This window comes from Psammomys obesus, unplaced genomic scaffold (assembly GCF_907164565.1).
Source record: "Psammomys obesus unplaced genomic scaffold, mPsaObe1.curated_primary_1811, whole genome shotgun sequence".
NCBI classification, from domain to species: domain Eukaryota; kingdom Metazoa; phylum Chordata; class Mammalia; order Rodentia; family Muridae; genus Psammomys; species Psammomys obesus.
Window position 1 is genome coordinate 11,123,180 of NW_026596095.1, and position 14,422 is coordinate 11,137,601.

The following is a 14,422-nucleotide window of genomic DNA, read 5'->3' on the forward strand; positions in this document are numbered from 1 at the left end:
AATGAATGCTGTACAGTAGCATGCAGGCAATTATTCATATTGCCATGTTAACCAGTTAAGTGTTGGATATTTAAATTATAAACCATCTATTTTATGCATATTATGCACAAAATATTGATGCATATTAATGAGCTAAAAGGAGATACCATCTTCATGCTATTATTTTATAAATTAGTTTCAAGGTCTTAAAGGCACTCGTTTAAAAATTCTAACAGAATACTGGAGCTGGAAGAAATCTTCTCTTTTTCTTCTCCTTTTCCACATTGGTTGGCAGAGTGTGGAGACACTTGCAGCTCAGAGGGACATTCAGCTAAAGCCAGAGCCCAACCTAAGCCTCACCTGGCCAGTTAACAGATTTCTAGTACAAAAATATCTGAACTTCTATTTTACATCTGCAAATTGCCCATTTTCTTTTCGGTGGTGTCTTACAAGCAAATATTTAAGAGCAATGGTAAGAGGTTTCTGAGGGCAGGAGAGATGACTCAACAATAGCAACAAGCCGACTTGTTGGTATTGTGAAGGACTGGGTTTCGGTTCCCAGCACTCACTTAGTGAACAACCATTCACAGCCGTTATTCCAGGGAATCTGATTTCTTCTTGAGCTCCAGATCTAAGCATACACACAGTGCACATATACATACATGCAAGCAAAACGTTCTGCACACACAATAAAACTAAAAATATAAAGTTGTAAAGGTTTCTGATTTGATACTTTGATTTCCTTGACCTATACATATTCAAGTATGTGGTGCCTGTATGTGTGTTCTAGAGCTTTCTTTTTTTCCCTTTTAGCTCCAACTGTATTAGTTTCTTCCATTTATAAAAACCCTTTGAATACTTTTTTTTCTTACATTTGATAAAACTAACATCTGCCTTTGGATTTTCAGAGGAGACAGAATAACAAAACAAACTTCATTATCTGGCCTGGGCCATATTCCCATTTACTGGAGTGAAGTTTGTTGTCAAGGAGATTTAAAAACAGTGTTTTGTGAAACAGACATCTGGCGAGTGGGATGTGACCCTAGAAGGTGGCAGCTGTTATCATGTGTAGCTTTTCCCAATCATGAAAACTCCTTCTTCTAGTTTCACTCTGGTTTAAATATGGTTCTAGATGATAAATGTGCCTTAGTTAAATCATTTCCATAAGTGTTTAAATACAGAAATAAGTCCAAATGATATTCAACAATTTAATTAAATACTGTTGAATATGAATACATCTAACTCTGAATTTTGGTTAGCTTTTAAATAGTATCTAATTTTATCATTTTTTAAAAAATAAAACTTGGTTACAGAAATACTATGCATATGAAACACTTATTTTGGCAACAGCAAATCATGGAAGGTGCAAGATCTTCTTGATACCAAATATAAAATATTGCAACTGGGACAGAATGCATTCCTAATGTATAATTGTCCTAAATTACTTTCTCATCATTGTGATAAATACCCTGACAAGTGTGACTTAAGGGAGAAAGGGTTATTTTGGCTCAGAGTTTCAAACGGGCACGGCGTATCACGGCATGAAAGACATGGCAGCAGGTAGGGAAGGCATAACCACGGGAGAAAGAGGCTAGCTGGCCACTCTCCATTCATACTCAGGAAAAAGGACAGTGAACAGGAAGCAGGGTGGGGCTACAAGACCTTAATTCTCGCTCCAGCCACCCACTTCCTTTGCAGTGAGGCTTTCTAAACACCTGTAGTTACTGTGGATCAAGTGTTCAAAACACCTAAGCCTATGACAAATATTTCACATTTAAACCATCAGAATGGGTTATAATCATAATATTAGCAATTTTCTTTGGGTTGTAGATACATATTCCCTCAAGTTAGTTGTTAGCTTGAGTAAAGGCTCATTCTGACTTAGTCTGTCTCAGGTATGAAAATCTACATCTGTGAATGTGAACATAAGTTGAGGAGAAAACACGTAAGATAGAGTATGGGCTTTGGAGAAGACTACAATATATTTAAGTATGTAACCACAATCCGAAGCTAATTAATACACAATATACTGATTTTTACATTTTATTTGGTGATAACATCATGACCATGTATCCTAGGACCTGAAATGCTAGTTCCCAGTCCATAGGAGTGTTTGAGTATAGGTCCTGGGAAAAGTGGAGAAGGTGATTAAAAAAACAAAACAAAAACCAAAACAAAACACAAACAAGCAAAGCTTCCATTACAAGATACCTTAAGAGCCAATTTAGAGCAATTGCTATGAATTGTGAGGAAGAGCCATGGCAGGGAATGGTGTAGGTGTGGTCTGATATCTGTGATCCTTTCTCCGGAGGGTGAGATGCCCATTAAATCTTGATGTTGTCTGTTTTCCCTTTTCTTTTGTTATTCCTATAAATTACACCTTTTGCCTTACTCAGTTTTACCATTTCTATTTTTACTTATTAGTTATTGCTTAGTATACAAAGAAATAGATTTATTTGCTTGTGATAGTTCCATGTACATTTAACTGAGCTCTTCTCTGTTCACCTATACCTGTCATAAAATTCTTTCCTTTCTATGCTGTCATAATATAGGTATCTAGAGGAAGATCTGATTTTGTATGTTCAAACCCTACTAAGAATTAATTGCTCAGTCAGAGAGATGTTTCTGTGGATGTTAAGTAGTATGCTGAGGCTTCAGAGCCTTCAGACTCTACATTAGTGAGCCTCACAGTGGACAGAGGGTCAGAGATGCATCATCTAACCATTGACCTTAGGCTCAGTGCAGTTAAACTCTTGAGTTACCCTCAGCTGATGGAATTTGTTTCCAGGTACCAAGGGTGGAGCTGTCTTTTCTTTCACTTTCCTCAACCTGGGCCAAACCTTCAGCTTTCTGCACTTTATGGCTTCTAGCTCTTTTGCTCTCAAAAACTTCCTCCCACGGCACCCTGTGCATCCTGTAGATATCTTATATCTATTTGTAAACACAACTGAAAACTCGACCCTGGTGAAATACTCTCCCTTGTTTGAAATATCTCTTCTAGGTTGGATATCATTTGCTGACCCAGTCAGCCAAATAGTACCTATTGCATGCCTTCTGTTTATCAGGTTTAGGAGTAAACAGAGGGGAGTGGCACCTGACATGCAAACAATAGATGATGATGCTAAAGAAACACAAAATTCCAAGAGAAGCAAAATTAGCCAGTGGAGCAGGACATGCCTCAGAGCTCCATTTTATGTTTTGTTTTGTTTTGTTTTGTTTTCCATTTTATGTTTTATTTACTCATTTTTATTGTTGTTACTTTGAGGCCGAGTCTCTCTCTGTTGTAACATTGGTTGGTCTAGAACTTGCTATCTAGTGCAGGCTGGTTTCAGCTTGTGTCAGTCCTTCTATTTCTATCTCCTAAGCGCTAAGATTATAGCTTGCACCCAGAAATGGCTTGGATGTTGATTTAGCTTAAGTAGTCAGATAAGGCCTCCTTCGGGGAAAAGATGCTGATAGTCGACAACCTGATAGAGAGAAACAGGGGGTGCTTGTAAGCATAAAGCACAGCGAGACTAAGGATTCTGAGGTTGGAACTAACAAGGGATTCTCTTTTTAAGGGGCAGAGGCAGGGGACATGTGGTCAGAGTCAAGTAAATGGGCCAGGAATGGTGACAGAAGGTTTTAGAGATTTACAAGGCACCAATACAATGGGAATGTGACCACCTGTGGGGGTCTTTAACACAGGAGGGGAAAATGAACTGAGCTGCACCCAAGTGAATTGGAGGTTTAATCTATAATGTCATTACAGGGAAGTAGATGGAAAATTGCATTGATCTCTCCAAATGTAAAAATAATTTTACCTTGATTAAAGTATGTTATATACATGAAAATTATAGTTAATAACTATACATAGAGAATGTTTATTTTGCTGAAAATAAAAAAAAATTAATGACTCCATCATAATCTGATGAAAACTGATGGAGTCTCAAGTGATTGGAAGTTATTCATGCGTCCTTTCTTGTTTCTGGAGTTTAAGAAAAAAAGAATTAGGACTATATTCTCCAAGGAGCTCTCCATAAATATAATTCAATTTGGAGTATTTTAATTGGTAAAGATTTCCATAATATCTATTAGGTATAAATTTGTATGTTCATATCATTGGTGTGGCCTAGTCAATATTATTTCTGAGAATGGAAGAAAATAAAATATATGTACTGTGATGGCAAAATGCAAAATCATGCCTTGAAGTTGTCTTTAATTTTTTTGCCACACAGGTCCAGTGTTGCCTGCCATTCGCCTTGCTGGTGGGAACAGTGGGCACGAAGGTCGAGTGGAACTCTACCACGCTGGCCAGTGGGGGACCATCTGTGATGACCAGTGGGACGATGCAGATGCAGAAGTCATCTGCAGGCAGCTGGGTCTCAGGTTTGTTTTGCACTGCTTTTGTTTTATTTAATTTTCTTAAAATTTGTTACTGTTTCTTCCATATACCGAAGAGGGTGTCATATGTTTAAATTGCACATTTCTTTAAACTAATAGAAAAGGCCATTAATTTTTTTTTTGTGCCAGTCTGTAAGCTCCCTGAAGAGTACATACATGTATTCTACAGGCCTTACTTGCCTGTGTCTGAACTAAGGATTTTACTGCTTTCATTAGTAGCCTCTTAGGTCATGGCTTCATTGTTTACTGCCATTGTCTACTGCAGTGATTTTTTTCCCCTGTCATTGGATGACACACTGATTGTTAGCTTTAAATTTAACTTTCTGAAGATTATCTAAACCTTAGAAGATTTCTTCCTTTTTTTTGTTAGTTATGGTCTCAGAACAAACTGTGTTTACTCATGCACAAAGGAAGTGATTCCCATGTAGGGAATGGAATGAAGTGTGTAATGAGGGCATCAGGATGAAAGCTGACATCCAGTGTCCTTTCAGGTTTGTGATGATTCTGGAATACTATGATTTAAAAAACAAAACAAAACAAAACAAAACAAAACAAAACTGGTTAACAAGGGTAAAAATTTGCCTAGGATTATATGAGATCTTTTGAAGGTTAATATTTTACATTAAATTCAGTTATCCTACTTAGCACTTGCAAGACCTCCTAGGTTGCAGGTGTTTTTTTTTTTTTTTTTTTAAAGAGAAAAAAAAAAGAAACAACCCCAAGCTCCCAGAGTATCGACACATGAGGCTCATTAAATAATATACAAATACCCAAATACCTAGGCCATATAGTGAGGCTCTTCTCTGACTAGCTCATAGCTTAATATAATGCATTTAAACTAATTTACATTCTGCCATGTGGCTGTTTACCTGGGTTCAGGTACTATTCGTCTGTTCCCTTCACATCTTTCCAGTTGAATCTCCTGTGCCTGGCTCCCTCCCAGAATCCTTTCTGCCTGCTGGTTGTCACCCCTTCTATTTCCTGCCTCAGCCAAAGGTTAGCGTCTTATTGACAGGTGATGCCTCCATACAGACACAAGAGATTCTTTGAACACCCCTGTGGTGAGAGTCTCTCAGGGCATATGTCATTCTTTGATACTGAGGTAGGATTTGTAATCTTGGGTCAGTTACTCTAGATTGTTTTATAACAGTCCCCCCCCTCAAAACTCCATATTTACATCGAAGTATTTTAAAATGTTTAACAATCTATCTCTGAAAGCTTTAGTTTTCATCTCTTAAAAATAAGAACATTGTCCAATATAACCAAATTGTCATTATCATAATTAGCCTAAGTCCTCGTATATTCAGTGTTTGTTGTCACTCACACTCACATAGCATCCTTGATTCAAGTTTGTCCACAGGAGACTTCAGTCCAAGATAAGGAAGTGTAGCTGGATATTATGTCCCTGAAGTTTTAGAACCTATGACAGTCCCTTTGTTTTCATAGCTCAGACTTCTTGAATGGACACACTAGAGAATGTCTCATTTTCTGAATTACTGTCACTTGGTTTATTTCTTAAATTGGAAATTAGTCACAATGGCTTGGTTAGCTCAGTGCTAGAACTTTGCTTACACATCATCACAGGTGATGGGTTATTGTCTTGCTCTTCACCAGGAGCCACAGTCACAGAATGGCTAATTTTGTTTTGTTTTATCCCATAATGGCAAGATTAAAATTAAACATTAAGGTGACATTTTCACTTTCTCCATGTAACTGGATCTAACTGCTGGTTAGTTCATGTGTGGGAAATGAACAAGCATGAGAAATTCCCAAGACAGTGGCTTTGACCTTAATCCCTAGCAGTACTTTGGCTACTCTAATTGTTTTCTTTAGGCAGGTCAGATATAAGGCTAGTCAGTTTCTGTTAATGAAACTGTAACAAATTGTGAAGTTTCCAGATTGTTTGTTTGTTTTTTCTTTAACTAGGTCTCAGTTTCAAGGCCAATGTTATCGTGTTTCCATCCATTGGTGTTAGAGAGCATGAGACTATTTGCCTCTCAAAGAGGTCCTACCTTTGAGTTGTTTCGAAATAGTTTTTACTAACAGGTCCCCACCCCCATAACATGTTTTCTAATTTACAGTTTTTAGCTGTGTAGTAACCATACAAGATACATTAACTGTCCGGATCAGTCTAACTAGGGAGTGTTATATTTAAAAGATGTTGAACATTAAAAGTAAGTTGAGCATTGGGGCTGAGACTATCAGACACAATTTCTTTACTCAGACTTTCTATTTACTTAAAGGTAGGTATCTCTGGATTCTGTATTTTCAAAAGACTCTAATGTGCTTAATCCGTATTTACTGAGCTGTCAATCACTTGTGCTCGGGATGTGCTAAGTGATTTTTGACTCTGAAGAAATCTATGCCTTTACCCAAGACAGTATTTTAAAGATTATACCTATAACATGTTGAGGTTTTTTTTTTTTTTTTTTTTTTTCTGAATTAGGGTTTCTTTGTGTAGACTTGTCTACTCTGTACACCAGGCTGGCCTCAAACTCAGAGATCTGCCTGCCTCTGCCTCTTGAGTGCTGGGACTAGGCATGCACCGTCACTCCCTGGCATCATGCTGAGTTTTTATTAATTAAAATTTTTAATTTTTGAGACTTTAATACATGGGTACACTATTTATATTGCTTTCGCATCCTTTATTCACCAGTCTAACTCCTCTTGATCATTGCATCAGTCTTATTCAGGCAACCGTATTGTTGAGATTTCATGGGTATAGCTTCCCTACCTAGAAAACAAGATCTTATAGCAGACATCCTGGTCCTCTGGCTCTTAAAATCTTTTTTCTCCCTCTTCTGTGATGTTCCCTGAGCCTTAGGTATAGGAGTTTTGCTGCAGATGAATCAGTTGAGATTGGGCCCCCCATAGTCTGTTGTTCCAGTTGTGGATTTCATTCTTCAAGTTGTGGATTTCTGTAATTATCTCTATCTGCTGTAAAGAGAAGCGTCATTGATGAGGGAGTCAGAGCTACACTTATCTATGGGCAAGAAATGAGAATTCAGTTAGCAATTATATGGTTTAGAAAGGTGGCAATAATAGGTTTTCCGCTAGGGTCCATGACCTTACAAGTCATGCGTAATTGGCTAAAGCTACATTATCAGACTAGAAGTCTCTTCTATTGTGTGGGCCTTAAGTCCAATTAGATGATTCTTGGTTACGCCCAAGAAATAAGCACCACTATTGATTGCAACATTAGGGATATTTTGCCATGCTGTTCATTGCTGTTGTCTGCAGTCTTTCCATTTGGGTAGGACTATTGAGAGCTCTTCTCCATGGTTAGCTTGCATAGCACCTTCAGATGCTGTGAGAGCTAGTTCCCATGGAGGAGGCTTCTATGTCATTTCCAGCTCAGTTCCCCCACTTCCTCTATCAAGTGGGTGGTGTCTTCATTAATAGGGTTTCTTCAAGTTCTGGGAGGCAACCAAGGGCGATAGAAATAGCCTATATTGTTTTGGGCATCTCTTGGACTCCCCTTGTGGTTTTAGTATTTACAACAAACATTACTCTAAACCACAAGGCAGATTGTACTATCCATATATTTCTGTACAGAAAAGCAACATTTTGTTACTTAGAAAAATGTATATTAAATTCAAATGGCACACAGAATGTTAAGGATACTTGGAGTTATCAAGTATTTATAAAAGTTCATAGTTCAGTGTAATATTCTTTCATGAAAGACAAAACGTATGTTCATTTTAAACATAGTTCCTAAAGTGACCTTCTTGACAAATAGTCTAATGCTTGGAGAGGAGACTCGCTGGCAAGACTATGCTAATGTAGAACACACAGCTAGAGTAAATAAGATCTTCATTTCTTCCGGGTTAGCTCATTGCTTGCTTTCTTGATTGGAGGCTGGCTCCTGACCTTCAAGTGTCCTGTCGATAAGTTCTGTCTGCATCTCTGTCTCTCTTGTTTTATAAAACTTTTTTATTTTAAGAAAGAAACTGACTCACCTGGGTTACCCTTGAACACACTTTGTAGTCTGAGTTAGTCCTGAACTTGTAACGCTCCTGCCTCAGTCTCCCAAATATTGGAGTAGTTTTGGAGGCTTCACTCTATAGTTGGTTAGCCCCTTTTGCTTTGGGGACTGTCAGGAGGCAGAACAGCATATTAAAACAAGCTCCTTACCTCAGAGCTGGGAGGTGAGGAAAAAAATAAGAGGGAAGAGCCCCATGTCCCACAGTCTTCCCCTAATGACCTAAGACCTCTCACTATTGGTTTCACCACTGAAGGCTGATGATGCTGTGACAGGTCAGCCAAGTCCTCCCGAAAGCTCCATGCAACAAGCAACCCAGCCTCACAGAGCTTTCCATGGTGTAGGCACCCTGATGGGCTGAGCCGAGAGTCATCCCCATGCCCTTCTTTCACCTCACTTATGGTTCCCTCATAGTTTGTATCCAAATGATATTTTGCAAATGCCCTTCTTCTGGTTTGCTCATTGAAAGGCTAAGTATCTTTGGATGAAATAGTTTTTAATGGTCCGTGGTTGATAGCAGACAGTGTAGTTGTTTCATGCTTTATTTATGTTTTATTCTTAGGCAAAATTCCTCTCACTTTTGCTTGCTTTGCCGAATTACCAAAGGGAAATGGCATGATGCATCGCTGGAGTGCTAGCTACAATTTCCTTGTGAGAGCCTGTCATTTTGACCCTCATATTTTAATAGCATCTCTGTAAAGCTTTCTTTACAATGCAAAAGGAATTATTGTACTTAAGCTACTTCAATTTGATTAGCTCAGTGTGTGGAGATGCCGAAGAGGAAACGGGGAGATGGGCAGACGTTATCAGATTATGTAAGCTGTGGGTGCATATGTACCCAGTGAAATTCAGGTGGAACCATTTTCCACTTCCATTCTGTGAATAGAAAAGCATTTCCTCTTGGCTTTTGGAAGCTTTAAAAGCATAGCTTAGCATGACATCACATTTCACTGTGCTGAAGTTCCATAGTTTACATAGAAATCTAATTATTTTAAATGCTTCTTTCAATTAGTTTTTTTCCTATAAAATTCTCCTATAGAATTATAGTAAGTAGAATAAAAATTATTTTAATATAAGTTGCTTTTTAAATTTTTTTCCTTACCTTTTTTATTTCCTGTCCATTAAAATAAAAAACCTTTTAACTATCATACCAAACTTACAATGAAAACTTTTAGATGTATGGAATTGCCTGACCAGAGAGGTAAGTTTGTTAACAGATGGGAAAGTTATGTCTGCTAGTAGCCATGTCCTTGATTCTGTCCTGTGAGTGGGAAACAGTCTTTAGACTCTTGACCCCATCAATAGAGAATTTTTTTTTCACTCATGCTATACTCGGTTAAATGGCAGAATAAAAACATAGACCTGAAATAAACAGAGAAGTAAGGAGAGAAAGAAGACGATAGTGATGATGTTTTGGCTGGCCTATGTTAGACATACCATGTGTCCTCAATTGAAAATGTCCTAGAAGGCTCTGATGCACTAGGTGTTCGGAGCCTGCTAATAGCCATGGTGGGATGCTGGGAACACTATTTAACTGTGAGGCTCAGGTTTCTTACCCATAGTGTTGGTGTTGCAACATCAAGTTTAGGGGAAGATTAAATAAGTAAACATGCCACAGTGTTCTTAGCCCAGGGCCGGGCAACTGCTAAGGAGTCATTGCACATGGGTGATGGAGGGAGGACTGCCTTACAGATTGACCCAGTATGCTGATCTAAAAATGAGTTCCTAGCCGGGAGTAGTGGTCCACACCTGTACTCAGCACTCAGGGAGGCAGAGGTAGGCAGATCTCTGTGAGTTTCAGGCCAGCCTGGTCTACAAAGCAAGTCCAGGACAGCCTGGTCTACAAAACGAGTCCAGGACAGCCAAGGCTAAACAGAGAAACTGTCTCAAAACAAACAAACAAACAAACAAACAAACAAACCAAAACCAAAATGTGTTCCTGTAGCCATAGGTCACAAGCGTTACAAACTGGTATGTGCAGTTTTAAAGCCAGTCCTTTATAACCTAAAGAGTATATGCTTATCTGGCGTACCTACCTTATCTACTTCAAATGCTGGCCAAGTTCGGGTCTTGAGTTAATCAGATGGTGGTGTTTATTTGGCCTTTTCTATAACAGGTCCATGCACTTTGATGAGTGAAGAGAACAGGCGGGATGAGGGTCAGACACAGAATGAACTAGTGTGTGTGTCCTGGGCATTGCTGTCACCCAGGTAAAGTGGGTTCACGCAAAATAAGCCAGTGCATTATATGGGAACACTATTTCCCATAAGCTTACTCTGTAGTCAGGGCACGAAATGAGTGAATACTTGAGGCTTCTGCACAAAACTGGCAGGCTGGTGTGAAAATTGTTTCCATAAGGGAAGGACAAAGCATGCAGAGCTTGCTGAATTTAGAAAACTTTTTGAAGCCCTGGCACATGAGTTTGAGTTCTCTTTCTTCAGTACTGTCTGATCTCTTTAGAAGCCATACCTTTCTTTGTTCTTCCCATGAAAACCAGCAGCAGGTCCATAGGAGATCCTGGCTGAAGGACTGTATCTATGTATGTGTATGTATGTATATGAGAATAAACATACACATATGATGTCATAATGCAAACATTAACTAGAAAACTTAAGTTAATGCTGTGTGATATTTTTCTGACTACTGTTCCCCCCACTCGAGTTTGTTATTGTTTTCTCTGACCCGTTTATTTTAATTAAATCTTTTTGAGATGTTTAACGTGATATTGTTTCAGTGGAAAATATGGAAACATATAAGGCAGAAAAAAATGCATTGGTGCTCTAGAAGTACTTTGTCATAAGTGACTTCTGCTGAATCACGGTTTGGAACTCCACTCCCCTGTGCTGGATTCTTCCTTAAGTATGTGAGGCTGGCCAAAGGCTAGCAACAGCCCTCGTGCTTTTATCCAAGAACCTGTGCGGTGCAACCACCATATTTGGAATGTAACATAGCTCAGCTATTCTGCTCCGGAGTATGGGAGCACCCCCAGTCAACAGATGACACCGGGCGTTGTGTTATCTTTCCTTAGGGACAGAAAGTCTTGGCCAAAGCATTGCATGCAAGTGATATTAACTCTTTAAGTCTCTGGGGAAAATGTGACAGGTAAGAATGCTTTATTTTCCTTTAAAGTTTGACCACTCACAAGACTGAACATCTTATGTAGTCAGTGGCCACAGGTAATTCTTTTTCTACTTTAATCTACCTTATTATTTTTTTTAAATTGGCTATCTTCTTGTTCAATGAAATTTAATAATGTCCTTATCCTTAGTAATTACTAGGAGTTGGTTTCACTGTAACATGTTGCAAATATTTCTTCTAAAACGTCATTTGCCTGTGACTGATTATCTGATAGTTTTAAATTTGTAAACAGTCAAATTTAACCTTTCTAGGCTTTGTTTACTGCCTTCTGGGATTCCTGTCTTGCTCATCTTTTATATCCAAGGTTATAAGAACAACACTCCTATTATTATCTTAGTAACTTTCTACTATTCTCGACTTCTGCCCCCTCTCCCATAGACACACACATACAGACACACACATACAAACACACACATGCATGAACACACGAACTTGTTCAACTCTCCACCCCTCTCTTTTCTTCCTTTTTTTTTTTGTGTTTTCTATCTTTAAACCATCTGGATTTAATTTTATTTCTGTTAGGAGTTTGGGATCAAATTTTACATTATCCCCTAAGGTTTTGGTTTCCTTCTAGTCTTATTGTAGTCAGTGAATTGTACTGACTGAAAATTTTCCTTAACATTTTTTTTTTTTCCTGGTGTAAAGCTCTACGGAGGTGGGTAATTCATCTTTCCCTAACCCTGGCTTCCCTGTGGCCTGCATAGTCCCCCAGTCTCTATTTATTCTCTTATGTATCATTGTGTCTCCTAAATCACAATAATTTCTCTGGTAAAGGGCCATGTTCTAGTTATTTTGTTGTTGTTGTTGTTGCTGTGATAAATCATCACCATGAGAAGCAACTGAAGGAGAAAGAAGGTTATTTTTTACTGATAGTTCCAAAGTGATAGAATCCATAATAGTGGAAAGTCAAGACAACAGTTAGAGAAAGCATGGAGGCACAAGCTTTGTGCCAGCCAGAAGCTGGCCAAATACAGGTGTAACATACCCAGGAAGCAGAGAGAAAGAACAGGAAGTGGGGTCAGGCTATGAAACCTTAAAGCCCTCATGGTAATGTACTTCCTCCTTAAAGGTTCCATACTTGTAAAACTATCTTTTATTCACCTTTTGTAGTTGTTGGCTTGGAGGTTTACTACTGAATAAGCTCACCCTTTTTAGCTTTTTCTTCACTCTGGCTGGCTGGTTCAACTCAGCTGTTCTGTCTCGAACTCCTTTCCAAGCTGACTGATTCAAACTGGCTTCTCTCACTTCTGACTGAATTGCTCTGCTTAGCCTCAAACTAACTTTAGCAATCTCTTCTAATCTTCTGGCTCCTTCTCATTCTCTGGCTCATTCTGTCATCACCTGTGTCTGGCTTATTCTCTCTACAACCCGTCTCTGAACTGTGGCAGTAAAAGGTGCCTCTGAACTCCACAAACTGAACTGCCACGAACTCAACTCCACTGAAGTGCCTCCCGACTGCCTCCTGACTGCCCGACTGAACTCAGCTGAACTACCTCTCCCTCAAATCTCTTAAATCTCCTCTCTTTCCTGTCCTTGTGAAAGTTGCACATATCCTATCTCTGACTCATTCTATCAAATCTTTCTCAGATTTTCCACTTTGTGCCTCAATTACACACTGTTTTCTTTTTAAAAAATTTTTTAAATAATCTATTCAATTTACATGTAAATTGTAGGCCCCTCCCTCATCTCTTCCCAGTCCCACCCTCCTTCCCTCTTCCTCCCTCTTCTCTTCCCCTAGTCCTCAGAAAGGGGAAACCCTTCTCTCCACCTTCTGACCCCAGCCCATTAAGTCTCACTAGGACTGCCTGCATCCTCTTCCTCTTTCAAACAGGGGTGCTTCCTTTTACAAACTAACTTTACCTTCATTGTTTGGAATTAAAGGTGTGCACTAAGGGCATGTCTGTATTCCAGACACATCACACAGACCTAAGAGGTAGTTGGATGTGATCAGAACAGCCGTGTTGCTGTATTAAAATTCCTCTACACATCCCTTTCCACACAGCACTGCCAACTGAGGATCAAATGTTCAAGTACAAGAGCTGTTAGGGCACATCTCTCATTTAAACCACCACAGACCAGATAGAAAATACCTTAGACTTTGTAGCCACTCAGCTACATTGTGACACCAATGCTGCCTTTAGGCACAAACACAGTTTGGCTTCAACACAACTTTACTTTTGTAAAGAAAAGTTGGATTTGGTTAATGTTACACAACACCAATTTCATTATCATCTCAATCTTTATCTTCCCACTGACCCTTCGGGACTCGTAAAAATCCCTCTTAGTGCAATGACAGCATGGAAATAGGTGCCATTCAGGATTTAGTCCAAGGGTCATTGTTTGCTATCATTGATTAGCTGGGGCTTCTTCTGTACAAATCTCAGACGTAGAATTCAAAGCAAATTCATTCATAAGGTAACTCATTTTGGCAATACCATTCACTTTAGGATATCATTGGGTTTTTTTGTTGTTGTTGTTTGTTTGTTTTTTTCCTTACATCTGCTCAATAGATTCTGCTCCTTATTATTTGTTGGTACAAATTATTAAGAGTGGAGAGTGATTCAAGTCGGGATTCTGAATTTTAAAATATTTTTAGCTCAATGTGCTTTTCTTTTCCTTGACTCTCTCCATACCCCTCCTGATACACATTCCTCAATCTATCCCTTTGGCACCCTCTGGACTGTAGGCAGACTCAGTCAGATCTTGAGTCCCCTTCAACCTTTGTAATAACTAATAAAATGAATCAAATCAGATCTTTAATGATCAAGTTGTCTGCATAAGACTTTACCATCATTGGACTATTGCACCCATTCAATGAATATTTTTCCTTTAATAGTTTTGTTGTAATTCTTGAAATAGTTATAAAATAATGAAGAAGGAATAGGTACAATATCAATGAAGTGAAGCTATAAATGTTAAAGTCCAAAGGCAATAAGGGGC

The 14,422-nt window shown here is 38.8% G+C and overlaps 1 protein-coding gene across 1 annotated transcript in view; it reads left to right on the forward strand.

Annotated features, from left to right (window-relative positions):
• The first annotated feature begins 1,520 nt into the window (after positions 1-1,520).
• Positions 1,521-14,422, forward strand: part of Prss12 (serine protease 12) — a 42,344-nt gene continuing 29,442 nt past the window's right edge. Inside the window, exons 1-2 of the mRNA XM_055628067.1 lie at positions 1,521-1,539; positions 4,197-4,347. Of these exons, the coding sequence (XP_055484042.1) occupies positions 1,521-1,539; positions 4,197-4,347 (170 nt within the window). The remainder of the gene's footprint in view (positions 1,540-4,196; positions 4,348-14,422) is intronic.